The following is a 14,576-nucleotide window of genomic DNA, read 5'->3' on the forward strand; positions in this document are numbered from 1 at the left end:
TTGACATTGACCTTCTTGCTCTTTCGGCATGTACATGCTGACTTGTATTACAATGGTGGTTTCGTTGAACATGGCGGATATATATTGGAGCGGTGACGGTGGGGGTGGAGTTCGACCTCTCACCCGTCGCAATGCTTGAACCTCCAAACCTGACTCACCAGATCGAACCAAAATCTCAATCAACATTCAAAATGACTCTCACCAAGCTCAACTTTATCACTGGAAACAAAAACAAATTGTCCGAAGTGCGGGCTATCCTTGGTAATGTTATCGAGGTAGACAACCAGGAAGTTGATGTCCCTGAGATCCAGGGAACCATTGAGGAAATCGCCAAGGAAAAGGCCAAACGCGCCGCTGAGGCAGTGAGTTATATCATGTAGACTTCAATTAGAAGTTAAATATACTCATGTGGCACAGATCAATGGACCTGCCTTGACCGAGGACACTGCTCTTGAGTTCCATGCACTCAAGGGCCTCCCCGGGCCATATATGTGAGAGATATATATCACTTGCTATATCAAATTGCTAATTAGACCAAGCAAATCATTCATGGAGGCTTTGGGCCTCGAAGGCCTGAACAAGATGCTTGACGGATTTGAGGACAGAACAGCCGAAGCTGTGTGCACCTTTGCCTTTTGCCGGGGACCTGGCGAGGAGCCTCTTATCTTCCAAGGCAGAACAGAGGCAAGCTAATCATTTATAGAAATTCACTGATACGAGTCTAATTGCGATATACAGGGTGCCATTGTGCGGCCTAGAGGCCCAACCAATTTTGGTGAGTGAACATCCAAGAGTTTTATTGCAAAATCATGTTCTGATGTATGACAGGCTGGGATCCTATCTTCGAGTATGATGGAAAGACATACGCCGAGATGGAGAAGGAGGCCAAGGTAAGAAGACCTCTTTAACCCCAATTCATGATTTCATATTAAGAACCGGACAGAACAAGATCTCCCACCGATACAAGGCGCTAGTGAAGTTGCAGCAGTGGCTAGCTGAAGGTCAGCAGTAAATCGCCATGGGTATATAACGCGGCCATGATAGACCTTATAGAAGAATGAGAAATGAAGCCAAAGCATATCTATGGTTGGATTCAGTCCGCAGTTTCCGCTTGCGTCTTCTTCCACGACTCCACCCACTGCACAATTCTTTGGCAGTTCGATTCCACATCACTGTCCTGCTCGCTGCTCAGCTCCACCACAACTTCCTCGTCAAAGGCTTCCCGCGCCTCGTCCAGTAGGACGCCAAAGATTTCGGCATCGACGTTCTCTTCAAGCTTCTTATCATGGTAACCCCTAAGAAAACCTTAGTTTCAACCGTGTATCGGTACTTATAGTCAATGACTTACCGCGAGGACAGGCGGTCGTATAGAATATCTGTAGTGGGACACCGGAGCACAACGACAAGATCAATCCAGGATTTGGGGAAGAGATCGCAAGCATGCCAGTCGATTAGGTAACCACCATTAGGAATTTCATCTTCGAGGGCATCCAAGAGCTAAAAATTCAAACAGATTAGCATTCTGTGGCTCGAGAAATTCGCGACGGAGCTGGTTGGCGTGATTGAGTGTATATGCCCAGGTGTCAGAGGACACCACAGCAGAGACATCCCACTCAGAGGGCAATCTCACCTTATCCTCATCGACCACCCAGGTCTTCAATTCCTCATCATATTCGTCGAAGCAACCGCGGTCTTTTGCGACTTGGTTGATGGAGAGATGCTTCAGGCCGATTTCTTGCGCGAGTTGCTCGCAATGGACGGTCTTTCCCACGCCAGGGGTACCGGTAATGATCAGGTTCGGGGAGGTTCGCATGGTTGGATGAGTGTAGTGTAGTGTAGTTTATTGGAATTGTCTCTGATGGGATCAACTTAATTTTCGACTATCTTATCGTCGGAGGGGTAACTTACTAATTTTACTGTCGGCAGAAAGTGGTATATCCTGATATACGTAGTACACCACGCATATAGTTCTATTTTGTTTTATGTTAGTATCCTCAATCGAAGCTTGAATAATGCCTCTCAACATAGCATGAAGCAGAGAGCAGTGTTAGAAATATACTATGAGGACTGTCAAAACAGTACGGCAGGCGGTATTTTAGGCGGTGTAAATACGAGTTTGAGTTATATCACAGCGGAGCCTTTTCTCATTAATCATGATTATATACAGACGCCTCGCATTTAGAGATATCATGAATTCATTTGTGAGTGGGCTCGGGGTTGGGGGTAGTCATGCATAATCTGCGATTGGTAAGTATGATACAAGACAACAGATCAACGATCACTCACTTGAGAAGCTCGAACATCTTGTACTTTTGCAAATAAGAAGTGCCTCTGCGATATGCTTTGAGCAGGCGCGTAGGATCGTTGGGTTTGACAAAGGCCCCGAGCATACGTTCCATGGCAGGGGAAGTCTTGAACATAGGATCAAAGACGAGCAGATTGGCACTGCCATTGTCTCGGATCTCAAACCCAACAATTGTCATGGAATGTCCTGTTTCTTTGGGTTAGAGACCGTGAAACCTGATATAAGAGCAAATGCATTGAACTGAGCCCACCTTGATGTTGGAAGTATATCGGAGGGAGATCAGTCTTAAAGATCTTGGTATCTGCATTTTCCAAGGAGCATGCCGACTTGAAGTAGTTTGCTACATCCATGTAGAGTGCATCACAGGCGCGTAGGTCGCTACTTCCACACAAACTGCTGGCGTCAGACCTGGACGAAAGTTAGCGGGATTCTTTTCGAAATGTCAGTCACGACTCACGGGATCCCAAGACTCAGGAATAGCGCTTGTGCCTGAAATATGGTTAGTAGGTACATTAGATATTTGAGAAAAAAAAATACCTCGGGCGTTCCAATAAATTTGCGGGTATCTTTGATACCCCCAGTCTCAGTTCTCCCAACACTGTTGAATCCCATATCCCAGGCAGATTCAATCATATCCTGTAGGTCCAAGATCGTTGGGCCCTTGTCTGAAAAGTTTTCATATCCAAAACTTCGAGACTTCCTCAAATAAGAAACGAGCATTTGAATGTTTCGGTAGCCACAAAATCCGCCTTCGCGGGGCATCTTGCAAATATGACGGACCTTGGGACTACAGAAGAATGCCCGCTTCACTGATTTGTCTTGCTCGCATAAACGAGTAAGGATTGGAATCAAATTGTCGGTCTCATTTTCCACTGTATCGCGTCGAGACAGTTTACCATCCGAGGTAATTTGGGTTTGCTTTGAAGTGCGACCTCCTTTCTCTAACATTTTTCTCAGCCACGACGGCATTTTCTTTTCATGGGCATGGGGACCCAGCTCTGAGCGCTGTAAAGGATTAGTTACTGATCTGTGGAGTATCAGAATGTGATACGCACTCCTAATCTCATTGCGCCATCAGGGCCAATTGCCCTCGGAGGGCTATGAGGCCGTGGTGGTTTTGCTGTATTTGCCCGTGAGACATCTCGCTGCATACCGCGCTTGCCTCTTTTGCCAGAATCCAATATATCAAACGAGTCACCCCCGTCAAAGAAGTGGTCATCTTCATGTGCAGCGCCTGCATTTGGGTGTGCTGGCGTTGCCCCGGCATCATCCAGTGCAATATCCTCAGCAACATGCAGATCTAAGTGATTAGATAGTTCAGCACTTGCCACTGTCTCACCACATCCATGTGGACAGTCGACATACTTGTCTACATCTTCTTCAGACGGTGACAACCTCGGACTCGCGACAGGGGGGCTGTCGAACAGAAAGCCCGCTGCCCCAACTTCAGGATGACAGAATTCGATATGCTGAGCAACAAAGTCAGCGTCCTGGTCTGTGAATGGACAAAACGGACAAGATGGTGTGCTGTGATCGGCCATCATGAAGTTTTCATCCAGTGCTGACAAGGCGCGAATTGATAGGCAATGTGGAAGAGAGAGCAGAGTGCATGTACTGGTATGCAAAGAAAATGGCAAATGCGAGACTAAAAGCAAAGTTGATATTCAGTCGGAAGTATAGAAAATGAATCTGATGCCCAAAGCCTAAACGGAGGAACGGCGCCCGTTCCCGAGGCCCACATTTAGTCTTAAATGTGCATGTATAGGAGTCATTAGGCTTCCTTCTTGACCTCTTCATTGCCTGTTCTATAGTGCTTAGGTTAAATTTCTTTTCAAATAGGAAGTTAATCTTGTACATCTACTCTGTATAAAGGTGGGTATGAAGGACTGATGGCCTATGACTATGATATCGGTAATCAAGGGTAAGTTAGTATATGAAATAACATGTTATAGAGAGCTTTGATATGTATAGAATGTGCTCGCCTCGGATCCTCGGCATAGTATAAACCATCAACAAACAATAGAATGCTACGTCAACACTTCATCCGGATATAAAGGAAAAGTGTTACTCCGAGAATACAATGACGATGGCGTGATTGGCGGGGTGGCCGACATCGTTTAGTGCCTGACTGTTTTAGGAAGGCGGTAAAACTCTATTGCCAATTGAGTCACGAATTTTTTTGCAAATGCGGCGGCGCATGAGGTAGGGCTCCGCTTTCGCTGATTCCTCCCCCCTCCAACTACACTACTCTCCCGTCTTCTTTCTACAACAGACTCTCCTGGGTTGACGTGATCATGACTCTCCTAGATTCAGCCTCGCAGGCTCACAGCAATTGGGTTGTGCAGAAATTTGGTGGCACTAGTGTCGGCAAGTTTGCTCTCAATATCATTGAGCAGGTGGTACAGTATGATGACTCAATTTACGAATACACATGAACACTACTGACCAAGATCTTTCACCAGACCCAGCCTAGTGGATAATAGAGTCGCTGTTGTATGTTCAGCACGAAGCAGTTCCACAAAAGCCGAGGGCACTACCAACCGGTGAGTCACCACATTTCCATGGCAAGTCACCTCGAGATGCTAATGTACCTGTCAACAGGTTATTGCGAGCCGCACGGGATGCTGAGAACTCTCAGTCGCGGGAATACCGAACATTGGTGGAGGCTGTTCGATTGGAACATGTCCAAGTCCTCCAGGACCAGGTGAAGTCACCCGAAATCAGAGACCAAGTCATCGCGGATATTAGTGGAGAATGTGATCGGGTTCTCAAAGTCCTCGAGGCCGCCCAGACTCTCGGAGAGATCAGCGCACGTTGCGTGGACAAGGTGATCAGCACCGGCGAGAAGCTCAGCTGCCGTGTGATGGCTGCCCTGCTGCAAGATCGTGGGGTTGACTCACAATATGTCGATCTGTCCGAGATCATTGATTTCCCAATTGGTCACCACGGTCTCGACCAGGACTTTTATAACACTTTGGCGACGGCCTTTGGCAAAAAGGTCGAGGCCTGCGGGCACCGAGTACCAGTCATGACCGGATACTTTGGTACCATTCCCGGTGGTCTACTGGATCAGATTGGTCGTGGATACACTGATCTCTGCGCTGCTCTTGTTTCAGTTGGAACCCGCGCCAAGGAGCTCCAGGTGTGGAAGGAAGTTGACGGCATCTTCACTGCGGACCCTCGCAAGGTGCCGACTGCTCGTCTGCTCTCTGCCATCACACCCGCCGAAGCCGCTGAATTGACCTTCTATGGCTCCGAAGTCATTCACCCTTTCACCATGGAACAGGTAATCCGCGCCAAGATCCCCATCCGCATCAAGAACGTCATGAACCCGAAGAATCGGGGCACAATTATCTTCCCAGACTCCACGTCCGAACTGGAGAGAACTACACCTGGACACGACCCTCGCCTATTCCGCACGCGAAGCCCCAGCTTTATGCAGAGACCGAAGCGGCCGACAGCAGTGACCATCAAGCACAAGATTTTGGTCATCAACGTCCACTCCAACAAGCGGTCCCTCTCACACGGTTTCTTTGCCGGTATTTTCTCTGTACTGGACAAGTGGCGCCTGTCCATTGACCTGATCTCCACCAGTGAGGTCCACGTGTCCCTGGCCCTCCATTCAGAAGCGCCCCTTTTGAACGGAAACGGACGGGATGAGTATCAGGTTATTGATGATGACCTCAAGGGGGCATTGAATGATTTGGGACGTTACGGCACCGTTGACATCATCCCTGAGATGGCCATCCTCAGTCTGGTGGGTAAACAGATGAAGAATATGATCGGTGTGGCTGGTCGCATGTTCACTACTCTCGGGGAGAACAATGTGAATATTGAGATGATTTCGCAAGGTAAGTGAATAATTGTCTTCCAACCCCCACCCCCTTCCTCCATACCCTTGATTCGGGGCTGACGGTCTTCCCCCCTCGCAGGTGCAAGCGAAATCAACATCTCCTGCGTGATCGAAGAACGCGACGCCGACCGTGCCCTGAACATCATCCATACGAGCATGTTCACCTTTTTGGATTAAATTTGCGCCAGCAAAGAATCATTATTGTTTAAGATATCCCGTGGGTTTTTATTATATTTAGAGAAAAAGCATGCATCCCGGGTGGAAGTCCAAAAAAAAGAAGGGGGACTCGGGAAGCAAAGCATATGCTTTTTTCTTTTTTTTTTTGTGATGCATGGAACTTGGCGTTTTCTCCATTTTATTCATATAGATATCATGAAGCGTTTCATGATCGAGGGATGCAGACTCTCAGGCGTTCCGGCATATAGTGAAATCTGTGACAAGGTGTTTCTGATATTGAAGCAAGGAAATGTCCCTAGATTCAAGCAATAGACCACTGATCTTCAATTATCTGATACCGTTGGACCTGCAGCGTTAAGCACATGCATCTGTAGACCATTGCAATTCATTGGCCGCTAGCTAGCAGCTTGCAGGATGACAGTTTGAAACAAGGGATATTTGCTTGACCTGGGTAGTTTCAGGTTACATCGACATGCCTAAGACTAAGCCTACGAACAAGAATAGAATAAAAAAAGAATATAAAGATACAAGAATATACGAGGACATGAACTAGCACATGATACTTGGTCTTAAACTATCATACTATACTCCAGAATAGACTAATATAGATATATCGAAGTGAAGTCCTGACATACTTCGACCTTCCAGTGGATCCGATCGACCAAGTATGAGCAAGGGAGATCCCTTGATACCATACCGTATCTTACACCCTGACCCATCCCCTCTCCAATACAAAAACGCGTGACGCGTGCCTGGGATGACCATACCTGACACGTATTTGAGTCAATCGCACTCCAACTTCGATCTTCGACTCTCCCTCTCCCCGCCTTTGCCCACTTTCTTGGATATTTAGGCCTTTTGAATATTCCGGGATCCTTGATTTCGCCCTTTAGTTATAATATGATTAGGCCCTCGAGAATTCCCTAGAGTCGCTCGCCATTCTTGACGATCGTCCCAACCTTGGAACACCTACTGATCTTCATTGCCCTGTACTCTCTCTGTATCCTCTCTCCTCTTCTACCTACTTTCACCCTCTGTCTTCACCTATCCTCCATCGTCTATCTTCATCCTCATTCTTATTCTCATTCTCCACCTACTCGCCAATATTGGTCCATATTCTCAATTCAATTCCACATCTTCCGTCATCTGCTATCTGAGTGACCTGATTCGCAACTGCCCTAGCGCCTTGTGGCCCAACGAGTCTGCATGTCGGCCTGAGGAACTTGGTCTTTGCCTTTGATCTGCCATTGGCCCAAGGAGGAAGTGTCTGCGCAGTCTCGTCACGTCTTGGCTTACCCGCTCGGTCTTTCACCGACCTCTGGCCTTGTTGTCCCCGTCGCGCCCTCTGTTTTCGACGCGTCATACGGTCCCTGTAGTGACAGGCGACACATCTGCTTGGAGTTTGCGCCATCTAGATTATGGGATCGACGCGTTTGTCGGGCGCACACCTTTCTTCAGTGTTGGCCCCATCTGAGATCATCAGATCGCAGCCCCGTCTGCAACCCTCACCGCTACCACTCCAACCCATTGAGAACTCGTCTTTCCATCCGGCTTCCCGCTCGCACAGGCCATCGCCGACGAAAGGCTTGCACCCCCAAGGCTCGCATCCGGGCCACGGAAAACTCGGTTTCGTCCCCATCTCTGCGCCCACTCCTCCCATGTTTACCACCGACTCTCCAGCCAAGAAAGCGCCCTTCCCACTCTACTCACAATCCTCGATGCCACACTCGGCTCTCTTCACCACCTTCTCCAGTGTCAATCCGGAATCATCAAAAGAAAACCGCCGCCCAGAAGAATTGTCAAATGACAGTTTCGCAGACTTCCCAGAACCGTCATATGAATCAAAACTTCCGATGAAGCGCACACTGATGGAAGCCGCACCATTGAAAGAACGCGCCAACAAGAAGCAAAAGCGCGATGACACGCCGACTGCCTGTCTACCTGAACCGCACGAGATGCCTCCAGTTGAAGATGACGGCACCAAGCCGCCTTACAGCTACGCCACCTTGATCGGCATGTCGATTTTGCGCGCGAACAACCGGCGCTTGACCCTCGCACAGATCTACAAGTGGATCTCAGATACCTTTTCATACTACAAGAATAGCGACCCAGGTTGGCAAAACAGCATCCGACACAACCTCAGTCTGAACAAGGCCTTTATCAAGCAAGAGCGACCCAAGGATGATCCCGGTAAGGGCAACTACTGGGCGATTGAGCCTGGGATGGAAGCGCAATTCCTCAAGGATAAGCAAGTGCGCCGGGCCACCATGTCAAGCCTTCCTCTTCCTTCGATCCCCCAGCGCGACCTTGGTCTACCGCACTCCGCCAGCACTACCACATGGATGGTGCCACCTCCCCCTGCACATCACGCGCCTGCACCCAAGCCGCCGCCAGTTGCGGATTTGGACTCCGATGCGACTCTGCCTGCGTCTGACCCGGCTCTCCAAGATGATGCAGATGATGTTGTTCCGGTTTCTACTGCACATGCAGTCCCTCGCTCCTCACCCCCTCAAACTATCCGCTCGTCTCCTCCCATTGCTCCTCCTCGCTTTGCTCGTCAAGGCACTCCACCTACACCTACTCAATCTGGCCCTACCCCCGCCCCTCGCCCGCGCAAGCGCAAGTCCATCACGATGAATGATAGTGGCTACTTCTCGTCCTTGGAATCGTCGGCTATGAGGCCAAACAAGGCCGGTCATATATTGACCTCCGATTTGGATATCGAGCCCCCGCGCATCAAGCGAGGCCGTGCAGAAGAAGAGATTGCGCGCATGCGCAGTTCTTCTCATGACATCAGTCCTGGCCAGCCCACGACGCGCAAAAACCCCAACCACATCATTGGATCTTCCCCCCTGCGCAGTCAATACGTGAGCATGCTGCCGCCTCCATTGACTCCTGTGATCAAGTTCAAGAAGCCTGCAAAGCCACCGCCATCTGTGTCTCCCAACACCAACCTGCGAAACCACCGCCGTAAGATCCAACAAATGGTCAATTCGCCTATTAAGCATCTGGGTCTTACGGAGCAGGAACTCCCTTGGAGCCCGGCGTTCAACTTGCAGGACGAAAGCTATACCCCCAATGATCACTATAATACGACTTTTGATGTGTTCGAGGACACTGGCGCAGACCATATCTCCTATGGATCACCAGCGAAGCGTTCAGTGAAGCGTGTCCGGACCGACAGCGGAAATCCTGCTCTCGCTGACATCACCTCTGTGAACATCAATAGTCGCCTTGGGATACCTCCACTCCCCAGATCCAAGTCTGCCATATTCCCAGAGTCGCCGTCCAAGCTCCCGGAAACCCACCGGTTTGGAGATGCTGGCCAGGAAGATTTCTTCTCTTTCCACCTCTTCGACGAGGGTAATGACAGTTCTGGCGAAGTTGATGGTGTTGATCTGTTGCAAGGCTTCCAAAAGATTGGAGGTGTAAGCAAAGATGACACCCTGAAGCCCAAGTCGCTTCATTCGCGGCCCCAAATGGGCAACCGCAGCAGCACGACCTTGTTTTGAGACCCTAATGATTCTTCTTTTTGCGATGGGTACTCCGCGAGGCCCATCTTTGTGTTATCGGATTTGATTTTTTGTCGTTCTTGCATCGTACTCACTATCCCCCCCTCCTGTTCTCCTGCTTTTACCCGCATGTCTGATTTTGTTTAAGATGTTTCTGTTTCTGGAGTTCAAACCCGGTGGTGATTCCAAGGTCTTGTGGGCGGTGTTTTTCTTTGGGAGTTGGGCTGCACTGCAGCCGTTCTGACATTTCCACCGAGCCCGGGATGGCTGGTTACGACCTTAATGACGACGCTAAGATGTACATGAGCAAGCGATGGTTTTTACGATTTGGGATATTGGGGCTGGGGCTATCTTTATGGGAACTACGGGGACACATTGGCGGCGCTTTTGAATTGAATTAATGTAGTTAGCAATTGAAAGTCATTACTTGTTTGGTTATCAACAGTCACCTCTTCAGGCATCCTAAACAGAAAAGAGAACATGCAAGTACCGAAACGCCCGAGTAGACCCTTTTGTCCCATGCGTGTGGCTCACCGGATCACGTTGAGCTGATGCCCAAATCGCCACAAGTTCACCAGCCACGTCAACATAACCATATTTAGTCACTGCTTCCACAACCCCGACAGCCACAGCTGACACACTGAATCGTCTGGTCCTCCTTGAGCTGCGCTTTGGGCACTCGGCAGATACATGTCGAGTTGAAGTTGGTCTCTTTCGTCTGGACGCAGCGCAAGCAGCACAACTAGAAACACATAAGTTAGCAACTTTCTTTGAGAGGTAGCCTCGCACAAAATAGAAACTTACCTTTTCATACCCCTGCTTCTTCCACTTGGCAATCAAGTTGGCATCCGCATACCCATTCTTAAGAAGCCAGTCGTACAACTGCTTTGAAATTGCCTCTTTCTCGTAGTAAAGGTCATAGATGTATCGCGAACCTGTCAAATCAACCAAATGTCAGTAAAATGCATTCAATATGAGGGTGGGAGCATGATGCTAGTGTTCTGGTTGAGTGGCGGGGCAGCAACGTACGCTGATGGCTAATCTGGAAAATAGGCCAGAGCACCTCGTATTTCTTCTTTCCTTCATGCGACGCATTCTCGGCATCCTTCATCTTATTGCTGAACTCCAGTAGGGTATCTTCAATATCATCGAAGCCGGCGGGTGGTGGTTTGCGATTGCGAGAGGTGCGAATTGGAGGCATGGTGGCGATGTAGGAGGTGGAGGGTATAACAGGAGGAAATGCAAGTGTAGAGCAGAAGTGAATTAAAGCGAGACAAGCATTCTTCGTTTGGAAGAAAGAAGACGAGGGACCAAGTTGGCTATCGATAGGGAAAACTGCGCGTCATTTTTGTGCCATCCGCCACCGCCTTTGATTTTGAACGGCGACTTGTCCAGCTACGGCATCGTCTATCTCATCTTCACAAGCCATATAACGTTACCTCTTTCCCTTCAATTCTATTCCTCACATTCATTCGAAATGGAGACCCAACTCGATCTTACCAAGCTATCCGAGAACGACAAGAAGGAGCTCAACCAGGTCCTGAACAACGAAGCTCAGAAGGGCAACATCCAACAGAGTGAGTCCACTCCATCCATACAATCAGATATCTACAGTGGTCTATGATTCACGCACTATCTGTGTAAAAAATCCAATTGATCCGCTACATACTCTCCACACTCCCTCCCTTATAGTACCCATCACTAACAACCAACCCTCTAGCCGTCCACCACCTGAACGAGGTCTGCTGGCAAAAGTGCATCACCAGCAAGATCACCTCCGGCACCCTCGACAAGTCTGAGGAGGCATGCGCACAGAACTGCGTTGACCGGTGGATGGACACAAGCTTGTCCATCCTGCAGAAGCTGGAGAACATGCGCGGCCACTAAATGTGACTGCGATGTTGATCTTCTCTTTGCTCCTGCATGTTCCTTTATCTATCCGGCTGTGATGTGATGGAATCCCATTGCATTGTTTGAAATCTGTATGATAGTGATGACCTGGTACATGTATCTGGGTTGGGCTTGGCTGGGTTCTACTGGCTACGGCTTCCGGTATTGGTTTGGGATATAGATTGATGGATGGATTGCAAAACCACCACTTGTATACTAGAGTCAACATATGAACGATACTATCTTGTACTTGTACCTGTTCTTTGGTTTGGAGCAGCGAGTATGGGGCCCATCTATGGTCAGGTGTATCTTGTCTTGAGATTGGAATCAGTAAATATTTAGTAGAACTTGAAGGAGACCCATGCAAGACCGTAGAACTACCTCTTGTCAAGCTATAGGTCAGTGGGAACCAAGTTTAACTAGGAAAGATGGCCAAGGCGACCTCATCTATACTCGAAACCTTGGTCCTATGGGCATTTAACTATAATAGCGGTAACTCATGCGCCAGCACACAGACATAAAAAACGTTATGGCCAACCTACTTTACACTACACTGTTATGTCTACAATTTGAGCTCAAATGCCATGGCCCACAGGACGAAAGTCCACTATATTCAGGAAACACGCATAAAGGGTATGAAGTTTTTGATCATTCAGCACTCGATGCTGCAGGACAGCCGAGGAACACTGGCTGGTATTTTAGACCCCGGTGGGAACACAGTTCGCCAAAACCCAAACAAATCCATTCGTGAATTTTATCTAAACAATGGCCAGCTTGGTGGCAGCAATGTCCAGAGCATCGACATCAGGGGTGAGACGAGCGAAGGCCTTCTTGGTACCGTCGGGGCTATTTCAAATTAGTTAAGATCATACAGCGCAAAAGGTTGGGAAAACATACCGGACAAGGGTGTTAACCTTGACGGTGTCAACATCGTAGAGCTTCTTAAGAGCCATCTTGATCTGACGCTTGTTGGACTTGACGTTGACGATGAAGACAAGGGTGTTGTTCTCCTCGATCTTCTTCATGGCGCTCTCGGTGTTCAAGGGGTACAGGATGACCTTGTTGAAGTCGAGAGCGGGGGCATGAGGGATGGAGACGCGGGGGTACTTGGGGGACCGCGACAGCTGGAGGGTCTTGGGACGGTGGAAGGTGGTCGAGGTGCGGACCTTGCGGGACTTGTGAAGCTGTTGCCACAACCGCGTTAGCGATAGGCTCCAAAAGAAATTTCTTTGGTCTGCTTCATCTTGCAGCGTTACGTACCGAGGCGCCCTTGGCAACCGCCTTGGCGGCAGCGTTGGCCTTCTTGTTGCCTGTATAGAGGAAGCCGGTTAGCCTGGTGATCAAGAAAAAATTGTCTAGGTCGTGTGCCAGTTTGCGAAATTCGCCGTTTGGACGAGCGTGAGGTTCTAGACGAGACGAAGTTGATATATGAGATTCGTTGACATGTTCGATAGCAATGCAAGTGTGTTTCCCAGTATTCCCGGTGCTTTGCAACACAATATTGAAATGTCGTAAAATTTTCGAATCCAGATATCGAAATCGTTGTCCACGTCCACACGGCGAATTCACAATTGGCAATGTTGGGAGCGCAATTTAAGACCAAGGAATGTTTGTTTCAACGTACCGGTCTTGTTGTCGGAGGGGGCCATGGCTGTCGTCGGTCGCTGTCGATGATGCTTGTCACAGTGTCGGGAATCGAAGATTTGGAGGTGTATTCGCTTAGCGAAAACCCTAGCGCTGTGTGGGTCAGGTGATCTGAACGGGTGCTGAGTCAGTGGTTTTGGTTTACATACCAATACGGTATTGTCATTATACCATCCAATCAGACCGCATATAAATCTTGGCGTCTTTGGGCTTTTCTCCACCAGCTTTTCTTTGCAGGAGAATCTCAATCACTTTGTATAATCAGACTTCCAACAACATTGGGATCCAGTCTCCAGAGATTTATCTTCTCTCATACAACTGGTCATTCCATCTCGATCACGACATGGCTCCTCAAAAACGATCCAAGAGGCCGATGTTGTTGTCCCATAGTCGGCCTCCAATCGTCAAATCCAAGGAGGCTGCCCTTTCAGCCAAAGCCACCCGCAATCTCATTCGCTCTCATCACCGGCTTCTCAAGACCCGAGCACAAGCCTTGGCAGCTGGCGATGAGGCCCGGGTCAGCAGCATCGATGCTCAAATTGAAGCCAACGGAGGCTTGAAGAGCTACCAGACTGCAAGCAAGCTCGGCCAGTCAATGGACCGTGGTGGTGACTCCAGCAAGGTTCTCATTGACTGGATCAAGCCGCAGCTTAGCCAATGGAACAAGACCATCCCTCAGCTGCGGGTTCTTGAAGTTGGAGCTTTGAGCACGAAGAACGCCTGCTCTAACAACGCAGCATTGCATGTCACTCGAATCGATTTGAATTCTCAAGAGCCAGGGATTCTCAAGCAAGATTTTATGGAACGGCCTTTGCCGTCCAGTGATGCCGAACGCTTCAACCTCATCAGTCTATCATTGGTATTAAATTACGTTCCTGATGCCATGGGACGGGGTGAAATGCTCAAACGATGCGTCAAGTTCTTAACTTCAAAATGCTCTGTTGAGCTTGTTCCAACACTCTTCCTGGTTCTACCCATTGCATGTGTCGATAACTCGCGCTACCTGAATGAAGAAAGACTTAGGGAGATCATGACTTGTTTGGGCTTCCGCCTAACTCAGAGCAAGCGGACATCAAAGCTGGTCTTCCATCTATGGGAACACTCTGGTACCTACGCGCCTAAGGTCTACAAGAAGGAAGAGTTGAGGTCTGGCAAGACAAGAAACAATTTCGCCGTCATCCTCAACAAAGGCTGA

The 14,576-nt window shown here is 48.9% G+C and overlaps 9 protein-coding genes across 9 annotated transcripts; 5 read left to right on the top strand and 4 right to left on the bottom strand.

The window, feature by feature from the left end:
* Nucleotides 1-191: 191 nt before the first annotated feature.
* N7508_000802 (non-canonical purine NTP pyrophosphatase) lies at nt 192-1,012 on the top strand (the record flags this gene model as incomplete). The annotated part of the gene is made up of 6 exons (XM_058458887.1): nt 192-362; nt 418-491; nt 540-618; nt 739-775; nt 829-890; nt 944-1,012. 6 exons carry the CDS (start codon nt 192-194, stop codon nt 1,010-1,012), a joined length of 492 nt encoding a protein of 163 aa, XP_058325109.1.
* Nucleotides 1,013-1,093: 81 nt separating this feature from the next.
* On the bottom strand, nt 1,094-1,813 carry N7508_000803 (nucleoside triphosphates FAP7; the record flags this gene model as incomplete). The annotated part of the gene is made up of 3 exons (XM_058458888.1): nt 1,094-1,295; nt 1,349-1,497; nt 1,631-1,813. The coding sequence occupies 3 exons, from the start codon at nt 1,811-1,813 to the stop codon at nt 1,094-1,096; spliced, it is 534 nt and encodes a 177-aa protein (XP_058325110.1).
* Nucleotides 1,814-2,195: 382 nt separating this feature from the next.
* N7508_000804 (C78 family peptidase) lies at nt 2,196-3,846 on the bottom strand (the record flags this gene model as incomplete). The annotated part of the gene is made up of 6 exons (XM_058458889.1): nt 2,196-2,238; nt 2,287-2,491; nt 2,556-2,713; nt 2,763-2,794; nt 2,843-3,310; nt 3,361-3,846. 6 exons carry the CDS (start codon nt 3,844-3,846, stop codon nt 2,196-2,198), a joined length of 1,392 nt encoding a protein of 463 aa, XP_058325111.1.
* A 753-nt stretch (nt 3,847-4,599) lies between these two features.
* On the top strand, nt 4,600-6,335 carry N7508_000805 (aspartate kinase; the record flags this gene model as incomplete). Its single annotated transcript, XM_058458890.1, has 4 exons — nt 4,600-4,709; nt 4,768-4,848; nt 4,907-6,156; nt 6,238-6,335. 4 exons carry the CDS (start codon nt 4,600-4,602, stop codon nt 6,333-6,335), a joined length of 1,539 nt encoding a protein of 512 aa, XP_058325112.1.
* Nucleotides 6,336-7,753: 1,418 nt separating this feature from the next.
* N7508_000806 (forkhead box transcription factor) lies at nt 7,754-9,847 on the top strand (the record flags this gene model as incomplete). The annotated part of the gene is made up of 1 exon (XM_058458891.1): nt 7,754-9,847. The coding sequence occupies one exon, from the start codon at nt 7,754-7,756 to the stop codon at nt 9,845-9,847; it is 2,094 nt and encodes a 697-aa protein (XP_058325113.1).
* Nucleotides 9,848-10,445: 598 nt separating this feature from the next.
* On the bottom strand, nt 10,446-11,048 carry N7508_000807 (BUD31 family protein; the record flags this gene model as incomplete). Its single annotated transcript, XM_058458892.1, has 3 exons — nt 10,446-10,589; nt 10,652-10,782; nt 10,877-11,048. The coding sequence occupies 3 exons, from the start codon at nt 11,046-11,048 to the stop codon at nt 10,446-10,448; spliced, it is 447 nt and encodes a 148-aa protein (XP_058325114.1).
* A 276-nt stretch (nt 11,049-11,324) lies between these two features.
* Nucleotides 11,325-11,734, top strand: N7508_000808 (Tim10/DDP family zinc finger protein; the record flags this gene model as incomplete). Its single annotated transcript, XM_058458893.1, has 2 exons — nt 11,325-11,424; nt 11,568-11,734. 2 exons carry the CDS (start codon nt 11,325-11,327, stop codon nt 11,732-11,734), a joined length of 267 nt encoding a protein of 88 aa, XP_058325115.1.
* Nucleotides 11,735-12,495: 761 nt separating this feature from the next.
* Nucleotides 12,496-13,386, bottom strand: N7508_000809 (60S ribosomal protein uL23; the record flags this gene model as incomplete). Its single annotated transcript, XM_058458894.1, has 4 exons — nt 12,496-12,583; nt 12,635-12,921; nt 12,998-13,047; nt 13,362-13,386. The coding sequence occupies 4 exons, from the start codon at nt 13,384-13,386 to the stop codon at nt 12,496-12,498; spliced, it is 450 nt and encodes a 149-aa protein (XP_058325116.1).
* A 338-nt stretch (nt 13,387-13,724) lies between these two features.
* Nucleotides 13,725-14,576, top strand: N7508_000810 (25S rRNA (adenine2142-N1)-methyltransferase; the record flags this gene model as incomplete). Its single annotated transcript, XM_058458895.1, has 1 exon — nt 13,725-14,576. One exon carries the CDS (start codon nt 13,725-13,727, stop codon nt 14,574-14,576), a length of 852 nt encoding a protein of 283 aa, XP_058325117.1.

Source organism: Penicillium antarcticum (assembly GCF_028974205.1).
Source record: "Penicillium antarcticum strain IBT 31339 chromosome Unknown utg000001l_segment0_segment0, whole genome shotgun sequence".
NCBI lineage: Eukaryota > Fungi > Ascomycota > Eurotiomycetes > Eurotiales > Aspergillaceae > Penicillium > Penicillium antarcticum.